The sequence below is a fragment of the Pocillopora damicornis genome, chromosome 1, assembly GCF_964200805.1.
Source record: "Pocillopora damicornis chromosome 1, jaPocDami1.2, whole genome shotgun sequence".
Classification (NCBI taxonomy): Eukaryota; Metazoa; Cnidaria; class Anthozoa; order Scleractinia; family Pocilloporidae; genus Pocillopora; species Pocillopora damicornis.
Window position 1 is genome coordinate 9,745,421 of NC_142670.1, and position 22,345 is coordinate 9,767,765.

General features: G+C 38.1%; 1 protein-coding gene and 1 long non-coding RNA gene across 3 annotated transcripts; both read left to right on the forward strand.

Moving 5' to 3' along the window:
- Positions 1–4,830: 4,830 nt before the first annotated feature.
- Positions 4,831–6,381, forward strand: LOC149051875 (uncharacterized). Its single transcript, XR_016183316.1, has 3 exons — positions 4,831–4,900; positions 4,976–5,113; positions 6,258–6,381. It is a non-coding gene; the product is annotated as an uncharacterized LOC149051875 (long non-coding RNA).
- LOC113678008 (replication factor C subunit 1) lies at positions 6,255–21,971 on the forward strand. 2 transcript variants are annotated; one of them, XM_089209242.1, is made up of 21 exons: positions 6,255–6,354; positions 6,604–6,637; positions 6,881–6,954; positions 7,522–7,612; positions 8,174–8,279; positions 8,982–9,176; positions 9,797–10,078; positions 10,499–10,678; positions 11,141–11,390; positions 11,966–12,112; positions 13,052–13,270; positions 14,484–14,569; positions 15,206–15,343; positions 15,902–15,997; positions 17,133–17,231; positions 17,928–18,079; positions 18,660–18,777; positions 19,569–19,714; positions 20,516–20,597; positions 20,991–21,134; positions 21,396–21,971. In XM_089209242.1, the coding sequence occupies exons 7-21, from the start codon at positions 9,959–9,961 to the stop codon at positions 21,714–21,716; spliced, it is 2,298 nt and encodes a 765-aa protein (XP_089065368.1). In that variant the 5' UTR covers positions 6,255–6,354; positions 6,604–6,637; positions 6,881–6,954; positions 7,522–7,612; positions 8,174–8,279; positions 8,982–9,176; positions 9,797–9,958; the 3' UTR covers positions 21,717–21,971. The 2 variants fall into 2 exon arrangements, with proteins under 2 accessions (XP_089065368.1, XP_089064838.1); XM_089208712.1 differs by lacking the exons at positions 6,255–6,354; positions 6,604–6,637 and having other exon boundaries at positions 6,697–6,954.
- Positions 21,972–22,345: the final 374 nt, after the last annotated feature.

The window sequence follows — 22,345 nt, forward strand, 5'->3', positions numbered from 1 at the left end:
AAACAGCCTGTTAAAAAAACCGAAACTTTCTTAAAACTGAGGGCCGACCGATAAGAACTTTTATTAGCTAACAGTTAAAATTGTGGCCATTTTTCTGCCGCGGCTAATCCAGAATAACACTAAACAACTCATTGTAGGAAGGAGAGTTTTTTAAAATTAATTTTTTCTACAACTAAGAGTTAAAACTGTTCAATTTTTACGCCTAACAGCTAGTTTTTTTTACCGATATACGGCTAACGGTTAACCCCATGGAAACCCTCGACTGGGTGACATGCAAGATGTAAAACGATTTTAGAAGGTGGCATTTGCAACTCGAATTAAGAGTGCTGGTTTTTGAGGAGTAAGGAAAACCGGGAAAAACAAGCCGTGGAAAAATCCTGGAAATAAAGATCAACCTGGGAGAGACGGGCATGGGAAGAGCGTTGTCGCTACGCATTCCTGTTATGTGCAATCTGAGATGCTTAATGAAGCTAACGCGAGAAATTCACTTCAGGGCGAGCAGGGATAAATTTCCTTCCTCCTTTAAAGACCTTGTACTAGATCCGAAAAGTCAATAAGCCCTGATATTCTGACTTCACCCCAGATCTAAAAAACTGCGACAACGTAGATGTTTTCGCAGGAGTTCTCTACTGACCATGGCATATATTACAATCATTTACGAAAGAGCCATGGGAAGGGGGGAGGGGTGGGTCGAGGTTCCGTTTATCCCCCGGCCCCCGAGTTGGGAGTATGAATAGCTACGTGTTTTCAAGGGTAGCGTCACAAGTGGGGATCTAAAATATCTTAGAGCTACGATTTCAGAAGGTAAAGATAAGAATTTTCCTAAGTAATTGCTGGACTTGGACTTATTTCTTCTTAGATTTTCTCTTCGTGCTTCATAACTGTACTCCATCTACCCACCTTACAGCGGTTTTTTATAATATACCACACAGGAAGATAGAGCTCTTAGCGAGGGCTAATTGGCTAATTTGGAATTCATAGTTGAACCTGTATTAAGCGGTCGGTTGTAAATTTTCCGAATTTTTTTCCTCTTATACATTGTCATTTTCACCACTTTTCAGCGGTGGTCTCTATTAAGCGGTTGTGGTCATCCTTGACTGAGTCCCATCAGCCTGTTCGGGTTGTACGGAACGGTCACTTAGGGAGGAATCACTCGAATAAAATGACGAATTGTCTCTGAAGTAAAATTTATTCCATATTTGTCCCCCAAAATCAATGTTAGTATTTAGAGTTCGTATGTCCTTAACAAATTGCAGATTATAATTCTTCTATCGGACTGTTTGTATCTGACAAATATTACACGAGAAAAGTACAGAAGAAAAATCATTTGTTGGTTGATTACTAAGAGGTTAATTGCTAGAATTCTAATCTATTGTTCTGTTTTTATGCTGTACCATCATTTTGTTGATGTTATTTGATACATTATTTACATAAACTCGACATAAATTACATGTTGAATTATGTTATTAATGAAATATTGTTTTCTTGTCTTTTGTTGGTGACCTGTATTAAACCGTGATAACACTCAGTCACGTATATTTTACAAATTAAAACAGAGGAATCTTTTTTTTGCCACTCATGTTGAGTGCTGGACTGCTGCGGGTAAAGGGGGTAAGTTTCTAAAGAAACTGTGGTGCTGCATCAGTGGAAGAGTATAACAGGGTAATTTTGTATTATTGACTGAGCTGATAATGTAAATTGGCCACTATAAAGAGCTTAAAAGCTGAAGTTTCGAGTGTTAGCCCTTCATCGCAGTGGTTGAAGGAATTGTGAGTTGGGTGTGTATTTAAATGAAGAAAATGGAGCTACGCTATTGGTGGGAATATGGTGACGAGAAAACAAGAATAAATTAGCTGAATAAAAAGCGTTTGTTGATAGTGTGAGGAGGAAAAGTGCCGTCCTGAGAGGTAAATCTTTGTTCTGGAGTTTTGCAGGCCTTTGAACAGCCTAAGTTTAGGGAAAGAGATTGTGGAGTTTAAATTGTCTAGCAACCGGTTTGGATGTGCTCGTGTAATTTCTTTCTACATCGTGAAGGCGTTCTTGCTGTGCAGGTAGTTGAGGGTTGAAGCCCCAGACTGCAAAAACACTCAGGGGTTTTAAAATAACTAAGGAGAATGTGCTGCCTTTGCTGTAACATCTGAAAATGGTTAGACGTTCTGGTCTTCTCAGCTAAGGATGATAAACCATAGGCCCCATACTCTCCTACATCTTCTCTGTACTGGTTATAAGCAGGGGACATTAACCCTTTAACTCCCAGAAATGATTAACAGGTAACTTCTCCCTATAATATCCTTACATTATCAAACAAACAGGTGATGAGAATACCCAGACTTCTCAGGTAGAGGATGTTTTCTTGAACTAACAGGAAAGTTCTTATAACTGATGAATATGCAATTGTGCAGCAGCTAGAGGGGGAATTAAATAATAATAATCAGATCTTGAGAGTTAAAGAGTAAAAGAACTCACAGACTTCAACAAAGAGTAAAGAATGTGGCTCCCAGTGTGGTCATCTGGCCTTGTTTTTATTTATGGAGGCCCACATTTAAACTTACTTTAAAGCCGAACTGAGCCAGCCTGTATAAATATTCCAAATAAATACATAAATAAATAACTCAATATCAAGTTCACTCCCCTATTACAAATGGAGGTTAGGTGCCCAAGGGGCCCAGGAGCTGCAACCACACCCCATGGCACTAGAACACCCGACTGGCCTACCCAATCTTTTTCCAAGCCCCCTCTGAGCACCCATCACACTAAAGACAGATGGCTCAGGGGAGGAAAACATAAATAAATAGATGAATGAATGCATAAAACAAATAAATAGAAATAAACCTTTCAGTTAGGGTTGGGGAGAAGGAAATGCCAAGAACCGCTACCCTCAAGAAAAACAATGCCACACTGTAGAACAGCCAACACCACACAGGCACATGGTAGAATAATGCATGCACTGATAAGGTGTACCGCTAAACGAAGACGGCCCCAGGGCCCCAATGATCACAGCACTGCTGTATTTAACTCTGTAGAATGCAACAAATGCTGCACAGACGCTAACAGCCAGCTCAAACGCGAACCGAATACTTGAAATGCTACTAACCATAATAATAATTGCTCCTAGTCGTTAAATATATTAAATTCCATTTATCTGTATTGAATTGTTTTCATAAACTAATTCTGCCCCATGGCAACTGAGTTGATTTACTCAACTCAGTTGCAATTTGCTAAAATAAATTCAAGCAAAAGTATCAAAACTGCAAAAAAATTCGATCAAAACCGAAAACCGCATGCAAAACCGTCAAAACCTATAAATGTTCACATCTCAGTTCTCAAAACCCTAATCGATCCCATACAGTGTTGACAAGTGGAGCATACAGAGGTTTTGCGGCTATTCGAGATCAGTGGAGGCGCATAATGGCCGCTTGTCAGGATCGAAGAGAAACCGGAATCCAAATAGAAAAATCCGAAAACCACATTGGAGATCAAATCCGAAGCTCAATAGACAAGTATTTTTGACGAAAAATTGGAAACCAAATGCTAAAAGACGGAAAATCCGTAAACCTCAATGAACACCGAATCCCAAAAACCGAAATTTTTTGGCACAAAAACTGATCTAAAAAATACTGAAAATTCCAATGCCCTGGCCCCTCAGGGATGAATAGGACAGTTTAGTCCACAAATCACACAAATGATAACAAAAAAACCATTATTATTGCTGAAACCTTCATGAAAACTTTTTTTAATTTTTTTTTTAATTTTTCAATCAGAAACATGCTGCAAAACAACTTTAGTCACGCGATATTTTTCAGGGAAGGTGTCATGTCACGCAATCGAATTTTTCATCGACTAAGAACACCGATGCTTGACACTTAGTAAATTGCACAGCTGCAGCCTCACGGAATGTGTCCTTTTTTTAAATTAGAGATTTGCATTATATGGCTAAATGGCACAGTCCTTCCTTTAAATACAGAAGAGGATTTGATCTCATCGCGAACGGAGTGAAGATTCAGCAAGGAACACCACGGAGATGTTCATATTTTCAGTTCGTTTCGTTTCGTTTATCAAATCACAGTTAGCCCTAGAAAATTCCGGAAATATGGTCGATTCTAGTTTTACAATAGAGACTAAATGCATTGTATGACATCAGATCTTTGAAAGACAGACGCAAAGAAGAGTGTTACAAACGTTAACTCTTTGACTCAGTTGTATCCAATTCTGCGCATAAACTCCATCATCTGCTACCACTCAAGCTAACACAATTAAGTTGGCAGTGTAATTTTAAGTTGTGGAAAATGTGCACTATTCACGACCGCATTTATTCCATTCATGTCCAATCGGTAGAACTTTTATACGTAGTTGTTTTTTCTCTATAGGGTCAATTTATATGACAAAATTGTTTTTCAATTACAGCGTATAAAACTTCAAAAACTTTTTGCAAATTTCACGCTGCAAATTTGAATATTTTTCAGTAAACAATCAATATACCTCGAAGAGACTAAAGTGCAACGAAACAAACCACAAGAAACCAAATCGCAGAACAAGCTTGCATGAATCTACAGCGCATTCGTGAAAATATCGACATCAACAACAGAGTACGTACTCCTGAGAAGTGTCCTCCGCGGACCTATTTGCCATTTTCAAAGCAATCTATTGAGGAAACTGCATGTGATTCGACCTCCCTCGTCTGACAGCTCCTTTAATAAGAGGAACTCTATTTGGTTCGGCGAACTCGAATTAGATTATGGTTATCTTATGACCTATTGTCTTTCTCGGAAAATTAGCGGAAGAGAAATAGCAGGAGTCTGGAAGCTAGCTAATTTGGTGACCGCTGACTGAAGTACAGGAGATTTTCAAAGATGGCGCGAAATGTCGGAGAGTGATGTGAATACATCACTATACTAAAATGGTTTGTTAGTCGTTTTCGTTCTCAGTGATAGTCTTTTAACCGGTGTTTCAATTATAATTACATATTTTTCTACAGGATATTCGATCGTTCTTCAGCCCTACTGGAAAGACAGCGAAGCAAGGCGCTTCGAAAGTAGAAAATAAGCGCGGCAAAGATTCTACTGCGAAGTCATTAACGAAACAAGATGTAGGAAAGCGCCGAACGAAAACCAAGGTAAGTAATGGATTATGTAGCATTTGAGAGAGAGATTTATTTGTGTTATCAGGGAATTCGCCTTCAGAAGCGACGGAGAAAAGATCTGCCCATATCACAGCCCCTGTCTGACTGAATCGATCATTGTTTGTGTCTATACACACGGGTGCAATTCACAATCCCAACTATCCTCTCCTGGGGGTGGGGGGGGGACCTTATTTGGCCAAAATTGGTATTTATTGCCATACATGGTAAAATTTCCTTTGTCATGAGTCTTTAATTTTGCACATGGTAGGTAATTTTACGACATGTTTCAATCAAGAGTTTCATTCCACTACATATATCTAACCCAAGGTATCTTTCTGGACTGGAATGTGAGAAATGGTGTGGTACTGTGTGTTAACTAACTTTGTTGGTATAATTTTCAATAGTTTGTTGGAGTATGTCAGGGTAGCTGAGTGAGGCTGATAAGTTACAATGTTTTGCCTTTTTTTTCATCCTAAACAAGGTTGTAAAATGAAGCAATTTTGTATTCATCCTTTAACTTCTAAGATCTGTTTGCTAATTCTCTCCTCTACTTGCTACACATTTCCTTGTACATTTGTTATAGGAATTTGTTCTTAGATCAAGATAAAAACTTTTTTCATAAACTTTTTTTTTGGACATTGTATGGATAGTCTAGGGAGAAGTTACATGTTAATCACATCTGGGAGTTTAAGGGTTAAACAGCATGATGTGATACACTGCCACCTAAATTTCACTCAAGTTCGAAATATCTTGGACATTAGCATTCCCTACAAATTTGTTCAAACTGCGGCTTACTAATTCTGCAGAGTAGTTGCAGTATGTAATACTAATGCTTATTTCACGATTTTGACTAGTACTGGTTAATTTTCATTTATTCAGACTGAAGGGAAAATGAAATTGTTGATTAACTTGAAAGGTGATTGATAAAGAAACCTTGATACTTCACATAACCCAGACTTTTTTTTCCACAAGCCTGGTGTCTTTTTTTGATTTTTTTTGTAAGAAAGTTGTGCTGCGAGGAACAACAAACCCCTTGATGTTCTCCAATTCTGTTTGGTCTTTGTTGTTATCATTAGGTCCAAAGAACCATTATAATCTCACATTTGTATGAATATGTTATTGTTTATTGGCTGGGCAGGGTTTATCAAGTAGTGAAGATGATGACATTGCCCGGAAACAAAAACCAAAAGAAAATCAGAAGAAGAAGAAGAAAGGAAAAAACATTATTGACTCAGGTAATGTTTTAGGATGAACAGGAACAGATGTTGAGACTCTACACAAACTGTTATACATTAATTTGTATTAGTTTTAATGGTTTCAATGTACATGTAAGCTTGGTAGTTGTGCTGTACAGTGTCCTTGTCAATTCCACTGCAATTTGCTCTGTTACGGAAACATGGTGTAAAAAGATTCACACAATTATACATAGAACATCACAGTGATCTCCTGACCCTATTTCTAAATTAATCTTACATCTCTGTTAGATTCTGATGAAGATCCTCTTCCCCCAAGAATCAGGTATGTGATTGGTTTCTTGAATTTCTTTTCCCTCTCGTACAGTTGTAGTAAAACTTTTGGACTCTAATATCACCCCTGAATCAAGAGTCAAGGATTATTATGATCACCAACTATAAAAGCTCTTGATTATTAAACAAATTCTCCTTGTCAGCAGCTTAGAAAATGCATAGAGAACAGTATGGAGAATATGCATACTGATGTCAAGGTGTCTTCAGTACCATGTTCTCTTTTATGCACTTTCAGAAAAGCCACATCAGTCAAAAAGGAGGAGAGTTCAAAAGCTAAGAAAAATAGGAGACCAATCAGCTTGGACTCGGGTAAGGAAATGATGTGCACTTATTGAGGGTACACGATACTTTTTATGTGAAAGGCGATTGGGAGATTTTATCTTCACAAGAATCATGATAACATCTTTTTAAATTTTTTTTTAAATTTTATAGGATTAACAGCTTTATTAACAGGTTAGAAAGAGTGAAAATATGAATTTGGTATAATTTTTTAATTTTTTTGGTTTTATTTATCTTTAAAATGTGACCATCTTAAATTTCATGTAAATGTGAAAGAATTTTGGATATCGATTTTTTTCATGATGCATGAAAAGGCCTTATATTTTTATGCAACTGAGTTCTACAAAAGGGTTTGGGGGACTCTCCTTATTGATGGAGTGTGAGGGCTGGATAGGGAAACTATTTAGTGTGAGGTGAGCTTGAGGTAAGATGAGGTCAACTTTTTTACATCACCTGACCTTTAACCTTGCCTATGTATTAACTTGCCGAAGAAAACAAAGCCATCCAGGGTTCAGCACACTTACCATTAGACCACTCCGCCTTGAATAGGTTTGAATATTATAGCACTTGAGTTATATTTTGATGTGGTTTCTACAGATGAGGAAGAAGCTGTGCCAAGCAAATTAAAAAAGTCTGCCAAACAGACAGAAAACGTAGCATCTAAAGGGGTCCAGCAAGTTGAAGAGAGGTATCATCCATCATTCTCTTTCATTATATTTCACATTTCAGCACTAAACCATGGTGTTCATTTGGAACATAAGATATTGCTCTGGAAAATCATCTGGCTTCTTCTAAAAATATCCAGCTAAATTTTGTTTGTCTGTTTGTTTGATTTTTCCTTTCTTCCATCATTCAGGCATTGAGAATGTTAGATCTGTCATAGAACACTGCTCCTATGCTGATACATTTAACTTGTTGATCCCTAAGAGTGACCAGCATCTAATTTCTCCTTACAATATCATCCCTGAATCAAACATTAAGGTTATGAGAGTAAAGGAAATGATCACCAACTAAGCTCTTGTTTGTTAAACAAATTCTCCTTGTCAGCACCTTAGGAAATGTATAGAGAACAGTATGGAGAATATGAATACTGAGTTTTAGTGTTGAGGGTTAAAAATGAAAAACAAACAAACAAGCAAACAACAGCAAAATGATAAAGACAGTGTTACACAGCCATCAAGGGTGCATTTAACACAGCATTGTTGTGTTACTGAAATATTTAACACATAGATTGTTATCCTTGCTTCAGTCCAGTCAAACCTAAAGAGAAAAAAGCAACTTCTGCACTTGATTTCTTTGGTTCTACTCCAGTTGAAAGGGAATCCAGGAGAACATTTGCCAACAAGAGAAAACAGGTGAATAACTAACTACACTTGTTTCACAAACAATTTTTTTTAAAGAAAAAATCAGGCATCCTGTGTATTTTAAACAGTACTTCACGCATTGTGCATTATTTGAATAGGGAAAACTTTAAACCTCACCATACCTTGCCTTTCTATAAAAATTCATGCATCACATGTTAATTTTGGGCTCAATCACACATCCCTTGTAAACCCTCTGCCAATCTGGTATTCAGTAGTTATATCAGGATGTACCAAAGTTAACACATTCCATGCCACAAAATTAATGGGTATAATGACCAGTGTTTGAGTCACGCATTATGTAATCATATGCAAGAAACTTTGTGGATGGGGAGAGGAAATGTTGCAGAATAGTTTTGGCAAAAACAACACCATGGGGGCCCCCCCTTAAAGGGATAAGTCCTTTTGCTCCTAAGATATTAAAATCAACTCTCTTTACTGCCCTCACACAAATGTTATGACAATATCTCTGAGAATATGGTGTTCAATCAATCGATATCCTCTTGTTTGGTGATTTTCTTTCTTCTCATTTCATTGCTGCTTGACAGTGAATTGGTATTGTTAAGAGACATTACAAAATTGATCACTTTTGAGAGTGCAAATTTTAAGCTGATCCAGAGCTCAACCCACCTAATGATCATCCCTAAATTCCTTTTAAAACCATCAATAGTTATTTTTTGTTTTCATTTCCAACAGAGATCTGACGAGTCTGAAGAAAATGAAGACTCCAAAGTGAATAGAAAAGAAGAGTATAGAAATGGGAGAGAAAAAGAAGGAAGAGAAAATGGGAATGTCAGCCGTCACACAACGGAGCAACCATCAAAGAAAAGAAAGGAAGACTTCTCAGAATCAAAGTCTGAGGTTAAAAAGCCTTCCCCTGAGAAGAAAAAGGTTTGTAAGCCTTTTGATTACCATACTTTATTATTGCAAAATTAATCATTACTATTTATGCATAAACTTGCTATCCTGAAACTAGAATGGATTGGATCTGATATGATTTCATGTGTATGGTAACTGTTACTAAGTACTTGAATAAGGTACTTGTAGATGAAACAGTAACATTTTATGACTAAATTTGGTTCTGTATGAGATCCAAAAGCTTACTCAAACTTGTTAACTGGTGGTACATGTGCATGTTGTATATACATTAACCTGTCCTACTATGACAGTAGATAGTTTTTACTCAGATGCACATAACTAACAATACTTGCAACAAAACATTACTTACAATACTAACACTACTCAAAATATTACCATTACTGTACCTAGAATTTATGCTAAAAACAGTAACAATGGTGACAAAACTTTCAGGTACATTCTTGTTGATTTTAACTTTGACAATCCAGGAGATGTTACCACTTTGTCTCCATTTTTCAAAGCCGCAGTGTCTTTCACTATCAACATTCCTATTTGAGTCAACTCTTACCTCGTGAGGACAACTCTTAGCTGTTAGAATGTTTAATATACATGTAACTTTTGTTCACTTCAAATTTTATCCATGGACTTTTCAGGAAGTACCAAAGACAACTCCTGCCAGCAAACTGGCTGCCAAAGCTGCTACAGTTCCAGAAACTCCAGTTAGAGACTCAAAGCCAAGTCCAAAGAAAACTGTTACTCCAAAAAAGGATAAAAAAGATGTCGATAAAGAAACTCCAATCAAAGGAACACCAAAAATGTCAAAATCAGAGGAAGTGGTTGAAATTCCACCCTCACTGGAAAAGAAAAAGTCTGGCTACCGTAGTTTTATGGCAAGAGATGGTCCTAGGGCACTTGGTTCAAAGGAAATCCCTCAGGTTGGTTTCAAAGTCCAAGATCTGATTATTAATTCTCTCCTCCTGCTACCAGACATTTTCCTGTAAATTAATAACAAGAATTTGTTGTTAGATCATTATAACAACTACATGTACTTGATAAGTTTTAGTGTTCTCATTACCTGTTTGTGAGATAATGTATCGGATATTCTTGGGAGAAGTTACATGTTAATTTCTTCTGGTAGTTAAATTATTGTTATCTCTCAAAGCTCTTAATGGTTTGCTTTCCATCCTTTCAAATTTTAATTAGAGATGCTAGACAAAAAATATCTACTGAGTCTTTTAATTTTTTGGCATGTATAACTTTTCAGTTTGGACAGTATTAAGAGGCCTTCAGGGGAAGGATTGATTATTTGTGTACACATCTTGAATCATGCATGAACTTGATAATTTAATTTTTAGGGAGCAGAAAACTGTTTGGATGGATTGACATTTGTTATTACGGGAATCTTGGAAAGTATTGAGAGAGAGGAGGCTGCTGATTTGATTCAAAGATATGGTGGAAAAGTTACCCAATCAGTGAGCAAGAAAACAAGTTATGTTGTGGTGGGACGGGATCCTGGAGAGAGCAAACTTTCTAAGGTACATTGTAATGCACAGCTCAAAAGTGGAAAAAGAGAAAAGAACCATGAACACAAACATATAAGCTGCACCTTTCTCCCAAGATTTTTATAACAAATGCGGGTGCAGCTTACTGCAAAAACACCTGGGAAACTTGCCACAAATTTGCATAAATTGACACACTTAATTGACGATTTGTAAGTCTGTATAGCAAACTAACAAGAAATGAAAAATTTACCAGCTGGAGGGGAGAAATTAATTAATTTCATTTTGATGTTGGCTTCTAAAGGAGGTTTTTTTTTTTAACAGTAGCATAAACTTATATTTCTTGCTGTGGAGGTCACCATTATGTTTCTTTGTTGAGAGACCTTTTAACTGGTTTAAGGTCATATTTGCTTCCTTGAGTAGCTAAAGATTACTTGACAAGAAACCCATGGTTTCTTTGTTGTTGTTGTTTTTTTTACTTTGGTGCTTATTTGTTAGGCTAAGCAATGTGGAACATCACAAATAGATGAAGATGGTCTGTTTGAGCTTGTCAGAACAAAACCAGGCAATGAGACCAGCTATGAACCACCAAGTGTGGAGAAGAAGTCAAAGAAGAAGGAGAAAGCTGAACCAGTGGAGTCCCTCAGCCAGGGAAAAGATCAGGTAGAGGGTGATTCATCGCAACTGAGTGAAAGGTCTGTGTCATCTCCAGCAACACAAACACCATCATCATCACCAGCACTGAAAGGTGGGTGTTGCAAACCTTTTCAATTATAAGCACAAGAGCATGACTTCACTGAAAATTTAATTCACTCTTTTTTTATATCCCTTAAATTTCCTTACCAGTTAGCATCCTACATGTATTGTGTGGTGATTATACTTTGTGAATACAATCTCTCTTGTGTACATCCAGTTATGACTTGTACAAATACATGCACATGTATATAATATATGTGTACCAATAAAATGTCGTAGGAGCCATAGGCTAGTGTGCAACTGATAACATAATTTGTTCATCCTCATTTTCCTTCTTCTGTCTACTTAATTTACAGTATCACTCAGATTGTCTGTCTGTCTGCTATTTCATGTATGTTCATTCTTCCAGTTACTGTCTCTCTCTATCTGTCACTTACTCTGCTTGTTCTCCTCTGTCCAGTCACCCACACGTCAGTTTTACCACTACCCTTCATTCCACCTGCAGACTTGTTTGTGTTACTTAACTTGAGTTACAAGAAAGGAAAGTTTTTTGTTTTGTTTGTTTGTTTGTTTATTTTTAAATCTACATAGGATTTTGAAAGTAAAGGTAATTTTGTTTTTGTGCAGGAGAACCAAGTCTGTTGTGGGTAGACAAATATCGGCCTCGTGCAGTGAAGCAGATTATTGGTCAGCAGGGTGATAAGAGCAACATGAGAAAGCTGATGAACTGGCTGAGAGACTGGGAAAAGAACAGAAAGAAACCAGCCTCTAAATGTGAGTACATGTGTATTTGATTGTCAAGATGCTTTTCCCTCAAATACATGTACATGTAACTTCTCTTCAGGCAAGAATGCAAACGGTTCAGGCAAACTGTTGGAGAAAGCAGATGAAAAAGTTTGGGTTGTAACCAGACAGGGGAACCCTATTGTAAGGATTTCTCCTACAATATTAGTACAATATCAATACAATATCAATACAATATCAGTACAATATCAGTACAATATCAATACAATATCAATACAATATCAGTACAATATCAATACAATATCAATCAGACAGGTGATGAGAATGAAGAAAAAATATCAATTAAGGGATTAATTAATTAATTGATTATTAATTGATCCAATACCAAATTATCCAAATCATAAGAATTTTATGGCAGACAGTGAGAAGTACTAGTGAGCTGTTATGAAATAGGTTGTTTTTCATCGTGGCAGTTGGATGATATTATAAGTTTGTTCTGTTGTCTCTCGACAAAGTCACTTGATGTGGAACGCAACCTTTTGACTCCTTATTGTAAGTTTTCTTCAGGCGATGGGGTTGACTGGTTGTGGCACGGCATTACATGGTGGTTTGTTGTAATTGGTGCATTGCCAGATCGAAATGCACCAATTACAACAAACCACCATTATACATAATGCCGTGCAACTAGTGAGCTGTTTGGAGTAAAAGGATTCAGTGCATGAACCTAACTTTAATCTACAGATATTTTACGTAAGACTTTAAGAGTTATGATGCAAATGTCGTCTAGCCTGGACTAAATACCTTTCACACTGAATCCAGATTGTTTCTTAATTCCCACATTCAGGGATACATTTTTTAACAGGTGTAACTTATGAACTTTGATGAGTTTATTTCACTCGACAGTCACTTTCACATGTAGTTAGTATGTTAGTAATGGAATCACAATTGTAAGCATTTTATTTTGTACAGCTTCCTTTTTCAACAAAGATCAAGATGGGTCTTCCTGTAAGGCAGCTCTTCTGTCCGGTTCCCCAGGAGTTGGAAAAACAACAACAGCTACACTGGTTTGTGAAGAGCTTGGTTTTACGTACATTGAAATGAATGCCAGTGACACACGGAGCAAAAAGACCTTGGAAGAACACATTTCTCATTCACTGAGCAATAAAACCATGGATGGCTTTCTTACAGGTTGTCAAATTTGTGTAAGATTTGGAATGACTTTGATGTTATTGAAGACGCTTCATTCATTCCCTTGTCTTACTAAACTGACTTTCCACTGTAGGGTAATTTTGTATTTTTAACTGACTTGGTGACGTAAATGGGCCTCCGAAAAGAGTTTTAAAGCTGAAGTTTCGTGCGTCAGCCCTTCGTCAGTGCGAATATATGAAGGACTCTGACGAAGGACTAACGCTCCAAACGTCAGCTTTGAAACTCTTTACGATGGACAATTTACATTGTTAACGCAGTTGATAATACTAAATTACCCTTTTATACTCTCCCACCGATGCAGCACCACAGTTTCTTTAGAAACGTACCCACTTTATTCATTTGACTTTCCACAGTATCATTCTCTCAATATCACTTTTTATCCTACACTGAACACAGCAGATTGATGCTTGATAGCAAACTTATTACCTCTAACAATGTTATTGTTCATATTCCTATTTTGCGGCAAAGGTGAAAGGTGTAGACTTAGCGGACTGTCAGAGCAAATATTTCCTCAGAGGTCCAAAAGAAAGTTTATTTTGATTTCCCTGTCCTAGATATTCATCGTGAATCAAACTGAATGTATGATTTGTCGCGTTTATATACTGTTTATTGCGCCGCTGACAATATACCTTGGGCGCAGTTTCCTACGCTATATGCGTAGTTTGAGCGTTACTAACGGTGTTATTTTTTTGCCGTTTTTTACCAAGTTAGTTTTAGCGAGGGATTTTAGGCTGTGTAAGAAGCAGTAACTTCGAATCGTCGCCGGATAGACCCTCATTTGTTATTCGTTTTTATTATCCTGTTGCAAATTGTTGCGGTAACTGAAAACGTAAACCTATCTATGCATTGCTGATAAATATGCTCGTTGTACCCCTTATTTAGAACTCCAAAGATCTGAGGCTTATTTTCTAAACTCATCAATATAGTGTATCCAAACGTTTCTGCTCAATTGCACTCTGCACTTGTGTACAATACCGCTCAATCTTGACTCGAAACTCGATCCTCAATCCTCGAAACTATCGAGGATCGAGGCCCGCTTATGGAGTGTCGAATGTCGAGCATCGAAACGATTGAAGAACTTTTCGAGGATCATGATCCACAGTTTCAAGAAAACGATTTTATTGTTGCACGTAAAACAATAATGAAGGACAAAGCGCTTGACTCGCGGTTTCTCTTTTTGTTGTTGTGGCAGGTCAAAAAGCAGACCCTAGTAAACATGTTCTCTTAATGGATGAAGTTGATGGAATGGCGGGAAACGAGGACAGAGGAGGAATGCAGGTCAGAATAAAATATGATTACTGCCTCTTTTGTTTCTTTGTTTTATGTGTTTGTTTATTATGCTTTTTTGTTTTGTTTTGTTTTGTTTTTTTGTTTTCTGTTTATATTCTACACCCCGTTCTGAGGCCGATGCTTAGTGTGTAGAGGGAAACCTGTTGTTTTTGTTTTCAAGTTATATCGTATTGCTCTTTCGTGCTTTTATTCAGCGTTTAACAGGTATCTTACAGTGTACTCTGTGATGATGTAGTATCTGTACGCGATGATCTAAGAGTTTAAGTGCTCGCTAGGCCTTCTGGGAGAAATGCAAAGGGAGAAAAAACGTCTTGTGTTCTTGTAGCCATCTTGAAGACCTTTAGCGAATCTATGGAATCTTGTGCAATCCTTGAGAAATTTTGACGCCTTGGAGTGTTGTAACCTTCAGGAATCGAGCCTGACAATCCTTGAAATAAAATACAGTTAAAATTCGTCTACAGTATCAGTCGAAATGAAACAACTTCCTTCTTTTTCAGTATTAAGATTAGTACATAATAATCATAATGTATTTTGATAATTTTGGAAAGTCATAAATTCAAGTCATTGTTTCAAAGTAAACTTTGACAAAAAGTTGTATCTCTTATCCGTATTTTTTTTCAACAGGAACTCATATCACTGATAAAGAGTTCAAAGATACCCGTCATCTGCATGTGTAATGACAGGAACAGTCCCAAAATGCGCAGCTTGGCAAATTACTGTTTTGATTTGAGATTTCAGAGACCTCGGGTTGAACAGATCAAGGTAACGCAATGGGTGTTTGTCTAGTCGATTTGACGATGAGATGCATATACATGTAATTTACTCAGAAAGAGATTTGAACCCAGGAGTACAGTATGGGATGTATTACAAATGTATGTTCAAGACCTTAACCCTAGCTTGCAGAACAGGCGTCATTTTTTTTGCGTGTTTCAGTCGAACAGAGGCAAGCGGGAGGCGAGCGCGAAGTGCGAGTCACGCGCAAGGAGAGGAGCGCAAAAAGATCAACGTGTACCTGCCATCGCACCTGATTTGCGCTTTGTGCTTGCCTTCCACTTGTCTCTCGTCGCCCGTGAAACGCAACAAATTACACCGGTTCTGCACGTCACCAAAAGTCAAACCAACGTTAAAGACTATAACAAATCATAAGGAGCCTTGGTATAGGCTCGATTTCCGCCGCTTTTTCGTGTTAGGTCTTCGCTCCTCCCTAAGAAGAGAGAGCATAGGGGAGGAGCGCGGGCTCATATTCCCGAACAGCGGCTGGTAATCGAGCCAACCCTTGGGAACTCAAAGTAAAGAAAGTTGGTCTTTTTTCAATTTCAGGGAGCCATGATGAGCATAGCATTTAAAGAAGGACTCAAGATACCACCCCAGGCCATGGAGCAGATTATTTTAGGGGCAAACCAGGATGTCCGACAGGTTAAGGAACAAAATTAGCATTTACCTAATATCATTCATGCATTCAACTACCGTGCGCAATTAGCGAGCAATCCCCTGGGGGGGAGGGGAGGGGTGTCTTTGATATTTGGGGCTAACAAAATGTGGGGCGATCATTGTGCAGGAACTTGTTTCTGGTTTTTGCCCAGATTGAATGACTTTTGTGACTTAACAGTATGCATTTCTCCGATTGAAAACCTCTCTTTTTAAAAGAAAACTTCATAAAGAGTCTCAGCAATGATTTATCATATACCGCATGCAAAGTTAGCCGGAACAAAAAATAATCTAACAGCCATTGTAAAACTTTTGATGTGGAAGTGGGCGAGAAAAAAGCGCATTAGTGAGGTGTAAGCCTTCTGAAAACTTGAAGTTTTAGTCGAGGGTTGGGGGGGGGGGGAAGGGGACATAAAAGAGAGGTCTCTCTAATGGGGAGCAAGGGGTTCTGGAGCGTTTACAGATAAAGAACATTGAATTCCCACCAATGAGATTAGATATCCGCGTGAGTTTTTGTTTTTGTTTTTTTTTGCTTTTTCTTTTTTGGGACGTTATTGTTTTGTTGTTGTTGTTGTTGGTGTTGTTTTGCCTCTTGTGATTTTTTTGTTGTTGTTGTTTTTGGTGGTATGTTCATGTGGTTGCGTTGTTGTTGCGGTTTTACTTTTTTTTTCTTTCTTTTGGTTTTGTTTTGTTTTGTTTTGTTTAGTTTGTATTTTTCTGCGGAACTTTTTGAAACTAAGCTTTTGTCAAATTAACGGGAACTGTGAAATCTTTATGGGCGAAGATCAGAAGAGGAAAGTTGACGGAAAGGGAGATTTTAGGATGAAGAAGATTCACACGGATTTAAAAGGGCAATTATTGTCACTTTATTGGGCATTGTGGGCTTAAATGTTCACACGCTCGTCTGATTGTTCAGACTGTTGGTTTGTTTTTTTGTTTTTTTGTTATTTTTCCAGTTCTTTTTAATTTCTCAGCGCCTTCAAAGTAATAATGATAATGATAGAGGTATAAATATTTTTGGAGCCTTTCTCTGCCGTGAGCTAGTTTTAACCCTCGACTCAGAGTGGGGTCCAAAAATATAGTTATGTCCGCAAACATAAACTCTATTGTTATATTTTCGCAGGTTCTTCACAACTTGTCGATGTGGACAGCTAAGGAAAAGTCGCTTAATTACGACCAGGCAAAGGAAGAGGCAGCCAAGGCACAAAAAGACATCAAAATGGTAATAAGTTTATCATCGACTGCTGATAAATTAGTTATTTTATCTGTTTTATATAATATTCCGTCACGAAACCTACGATCTGTTCCAAAAAGGTGCTCCATAGTTTGGTCAGTTATTTGTGCCCAATCCAGTCGTCAGGAAATAAAAAAAGTGCTATATGTTTAATGTTCCATTACCTACTAACCCGCTGACACGTCACCCATTATCTATGGAGTGACCAACATGGCTGGGTTCGTCCTCGGAGATTCACGATTAACGATTTACGATCCACGATTCACAATCCACGATTCATGATTCACGACTCACGACTCACGACTCACGACTCACGACTCACGACTCACGACTCACGACTCACGACTCACGACTCACGATTCACGATTCACGATTCACGATTCAGAAAAAATGAGGCAAGTTTAAACAAAAGAAAACGATGGAGCAAGAAGTGTATTTTAGGATAGTATTCATTGTTTTTTGACCTTAGACGGTAAAAAATAATTTGTAAAAAAGCTTCAACTTCTTACATAACCCTCAAAGACAGTTCGCCAATTTGGCAGATTCACACGTAGTCGCCGTAATTTTTCACTAATCATTATGGTGACCCAAACGGTCGCAGTTTACAGCGCTGTAGAGTGGTTGTGATTCATACATAACAGTGCACGGTTCTGAGTAACTGATAGAAGGCCTTTTTATCGTCAGGGCGCTTTTGATGCTGTGAGGAGACTTCTCTCTGGAGCTGAGAGTTCGAAGATGAATTTGATTGAAAAATCCGACATGTTCTTTTGTGATTACTCCATGATGCCTCTTTTTATGCAAGAAAATTACCTCATGGTTGACCCAAGTCAGAGCCGGTGAGTTGAGAACTCAGTACTTTCTGAAAGTAATACTGGATATCCTGCTTTTTCCTCGCTTCACTTCGCTTCGTGATTGGTCCAGAAAACTCACACTATCCTCTCAACCAATCAGATTTAAAACTTAAAATTATCGCGACTTGGTCGCCCGCGTTTTCCCGCGCTTTGAGCGGGATAGTAGCGAAGGATTGGGAAAACGAGGAGGGTTTGGGTCGGGTCTGGTCGGGACCCGAACCCGACCCAAGCCTCACTCGTGTTTGCTCTAATCGTGCCGTTTTCTATTTCGCTCCGTTGTGCTAACTGAGCCTGGAGCAAGCTTGTTGTTCAACCACATTGCGCTTAAACTGTTTAGATTAACTATTAGATTCATGTGGGATAGAGACACATGACCGTTTAAAGTTACTTACGGAAGTGGATTTATTTGTCCGCTCGATGTTTCTGTTTTGTTTTGGTTTTGTTTTTTTTGTTTTGTTTTTGTGTACTTTTTGTTGTTTATATTTTGTTTTTTCCCTCTTTGTTTTTGTTTTTGTTTTTGTTTTTTATTGACTTGTTACCATGCGTGATTACCTCATATATCTAGTGGTGATATCAAGAAGACACTGTCGCTCGTTAGTCAGACCGCCGACTCCATTTGTGACGGAGATCTGGTGGAAAAACTTATCAGGCAAGGAGGCAACTGGTCCATGTTACCCATGCAGGTACGACAATTACCGTGCAATGTGGAGCATATCTAACTTTGCCTTCGTGATATGGGTTTTATTACAATACCGCTTTTGTTGTACATTTTACTAACTGTTGCTCCCAGTAACAACCACTGGGAGCTAATCTGCATAGCAGGTGCAGGAGAAAGGCCAGTAATAGCGGAGCACGCAGAGCGTAGCCCCATAATAATACAAAATGGTAGTAGTATCCCGTCAAGCCAAAAAAAATTTGGACTTATGACCGTACGGGCGTCCGTACATGGTGCTACTTTTAACATGCGTGGTCAACTGTACCGTGGGCACGCCAACGCCACGGCTTTGTCCAGTAGTCAGTGCACTGGGCTCCGCGGCGGACGACCCGTGTTCTAGTCCTGGCCGGGGCAAGGCGTTGTGCCCTTGAGCCCGTGCGGGAAAAAAATGCGAGCTGCGCCTTTAGGCTTGGCTAAATCTATATATTACGAAAACGATCCCAGACGTCGGGCAAAGATTTGAAACATAGCGAAGATTATGAATTCCTTGGTTTATGTTGCCCGGTCAACCCTTTATATTCTAACATAAGGATGCATATTCTCCATACATTTCCTGAGATGCTGATGAGGAGAATTTGTGTAGCAATCAAAAGCTTTTTCGGTTGGGGTTATAATTTCCGTTATTCTCATGACCGTAATATTTGATTCAGGGCTGATATTGATAGGAGAAATTATATATTAAGCTCAGTTATTCACGCATTCTGATTGGTTCTCACTTATGACCTCGGTGTTGATTTAGCGTTGTTAAATTCTTTTTAGGCCATGTTTTCGTGTGTGATCCCATCGACCTTGATAAGCGGGGGAATGGGTCAGAGGATTGAGTTTCCTCAGTGGTTGGGTAAAAATTCTAAATATGGCAGGATGGACCGCATGCTACAAGAACTGAAGGGTCACATGAGATTAAGGTAAGGATGTTTTTGAATTGTGCTTGAGCCAAGGAAGCGTATGTCGATCGAGTTATCGCAACAAACAGTCAGAATGAGAAGAAAATAAGAATCGAGGCAGCCAATTGGATTAGAAAGTGACACCCGGCAAAATTACTGAAGTACGGGAAAACTCAAACAGCTAATATCCCTTCACACAAGCAAAATTTTTTTTCGAAAAAACAGATTTGACTGAATGAGAATCGGCAACAGAAAACTGAAAAACCAAATTGTGTCTAGGGGTTTAAGTGATCCTCAACTGCTATTCTCATTATGTGAAATTTGAGGGCGACAAATACTAGTTTAAGTATCTTCGATAAAGAAGACATGTTTGAATTAATTTTCTTTTTTCTTTGTTTGTTTGTTTTGTTTTGTTTTATTTTAGCTTTAAATCGTGCTTTCGCGTCGGTGTGAACGGCGATTAAGACACGGCCTGATTGTATTGGGTGGAAATGATGTGGGTGGTTGGTGTTATGTTTGTTTGCTTGCTTTTTAACCAAACTACATTCAGCATCATGGCAAAGCTGGTGTAATTCTGCATTACTTTAGTCATTCCACGAAATATTTTCATAGACGTTAATTTTCAATTTGACAGTTTTTGTGTCATGAACTTTTGATATAATGAATTTTAAATAAAAATGGTTAGTCTTAAATTTGTCTCGCTATTATCATCAGTGGTATCGTTATCGTTATCATTATCATTATTATTATTGTCATTATTATATTTATGTTTAGATAGCACTATAGTAATATTATTAATTTCATGTGCATCAATATTTTTAGCACATCTGGGAGCAAGTTGTCTATGAACATGGATTACATTCCTCATCTCAGAAAAGTCCTTACCAGGCCCCTTATGACTCAGGTATGTTCGACATAAGTTTGCATCTGGAGTGAGCTTGCTCGCCAATCAATATATTAATCAATTAATCAATGGATATATTGATCGATCGATCCAGCAAATAATCGATAATTTTTTTAACACGTTATGTTTTAGTACTGTTATGTCATCACTGTTTATTAATATGATGAGAACATATCAATTTGCATGTTGATTTGTAGACTCAAAAGGCTTATCTACTTGTTGTGTATCTTTTAATTTTCTGCCAAAAGTTTTAGTCAGGTGATTATCAAGTCATTTTTGTGGAATTTGCCCCTTTTTTTTCTCTTTATTTTTATTTTTTTCGCTTTTTATCATTGGCCATTGTCTGCCAACATGGGCTTCCTTGCTAAATTCAAATCCCGTTTCTACGCTTAGGAATCAGACCAGATTAACCCTGGCGTGTCCAGGGTCATGCAAGTAATGGAGAACTATGACTTAACCAAAGAAGATTGGGATTCTATCATTGAAGTTGGTCAATTTGAAGGACAAAGGGATCCCGTTGCGTCAATTCCATCAAAGGTATGGTGTACATTCTTGTTGTCCACAAGAGCATAGAGGATTTTGAGAAAGAAGGTGCAGGCTTGTTTTATTTTGGTTCGCGAACAAAACACTTGGGTCTAGATTTCAATTCTGGAGTCGTCCGTGATGTATTACATGCAAAAACGAGTAATTTCTTGCTTCTTTCAGAGAATCCCCTGTGTAAAACTGCTTCAGCTTCTTCTTTAGCTAGAGAAAATCATTTTGAATCGCTTTGATCCCTTTTATTAAATTTCTCTACAGGTGAAAGCTGCATTCACGCGCACCTACAACAAAGAAAGTTTCAAGACACCTTACGCCATCCGCGCAGCGCCAAAGAAGGGACGGAGAGGCGGCGCAGAGGACGAACAAATGATGGAGGAGGCGGGCGAGGGAGATGCGTCAGCGGTAGAACCACAAAATGACGACAATGATGACCTGGAGAATAACCCCATGATAAAGGCGTCAAAGAAACCAGCCAAAGCAGCAGCAAGCGGTAGGAGTAAAGGCGGAAAATCAAAGGAGTCTGTTAAGAAAGAAGCGCCAACATCCAAGGGAAAAGGACGAGGGAAGAATAGGAAGTGATCAGTTTGTGCAGGGAAGCGCACCTTCATCGTGGAAATAATCGATGGGACTAGTATATCATAGAAGTATAATAACATCTATGAGTGGATGAAAAAATATGGAAAAGTTGAAAGAAAACATGACAAAGCCATGAGATATCCAATACGTTGTTGTACTCATACAAAAATAACATGGCTGAATTTTATAATCGTGTAAGAAACTTTCACGTGTGAAGGTGTTGTGACATATACTATCGCCAATCCTATAATTTTTTTTTTTAAATAAAATTGTGACCCGTACACAACGTTGTCTTGTTGGTCTAACATAATATTTTTACTGAAACAAGTATGGCAATGGAACAGCTTCCACTCGATCGCTATTTTTTAACCTTTGGACTCTTTATGGTGACTAGCATCTAATTTCTCCTTACAATATCACCCCTGACTCAAATATTAAGGTCATGAGAATAAAGGAAATGATCACCAACCGAAGAGCCTCTTGATAGTTAAATAAGTTCTCCTTTTCAACTCCTTAAGAATTGTGTAGAGAACAGTAAGGAAAATATACACACTGATGTCAGGGTGTGGAGGGTTGACAAGAGATTTACAGACCCGAAGAAAATGCAAGCTCACAGGATGGAAAACTTTAGT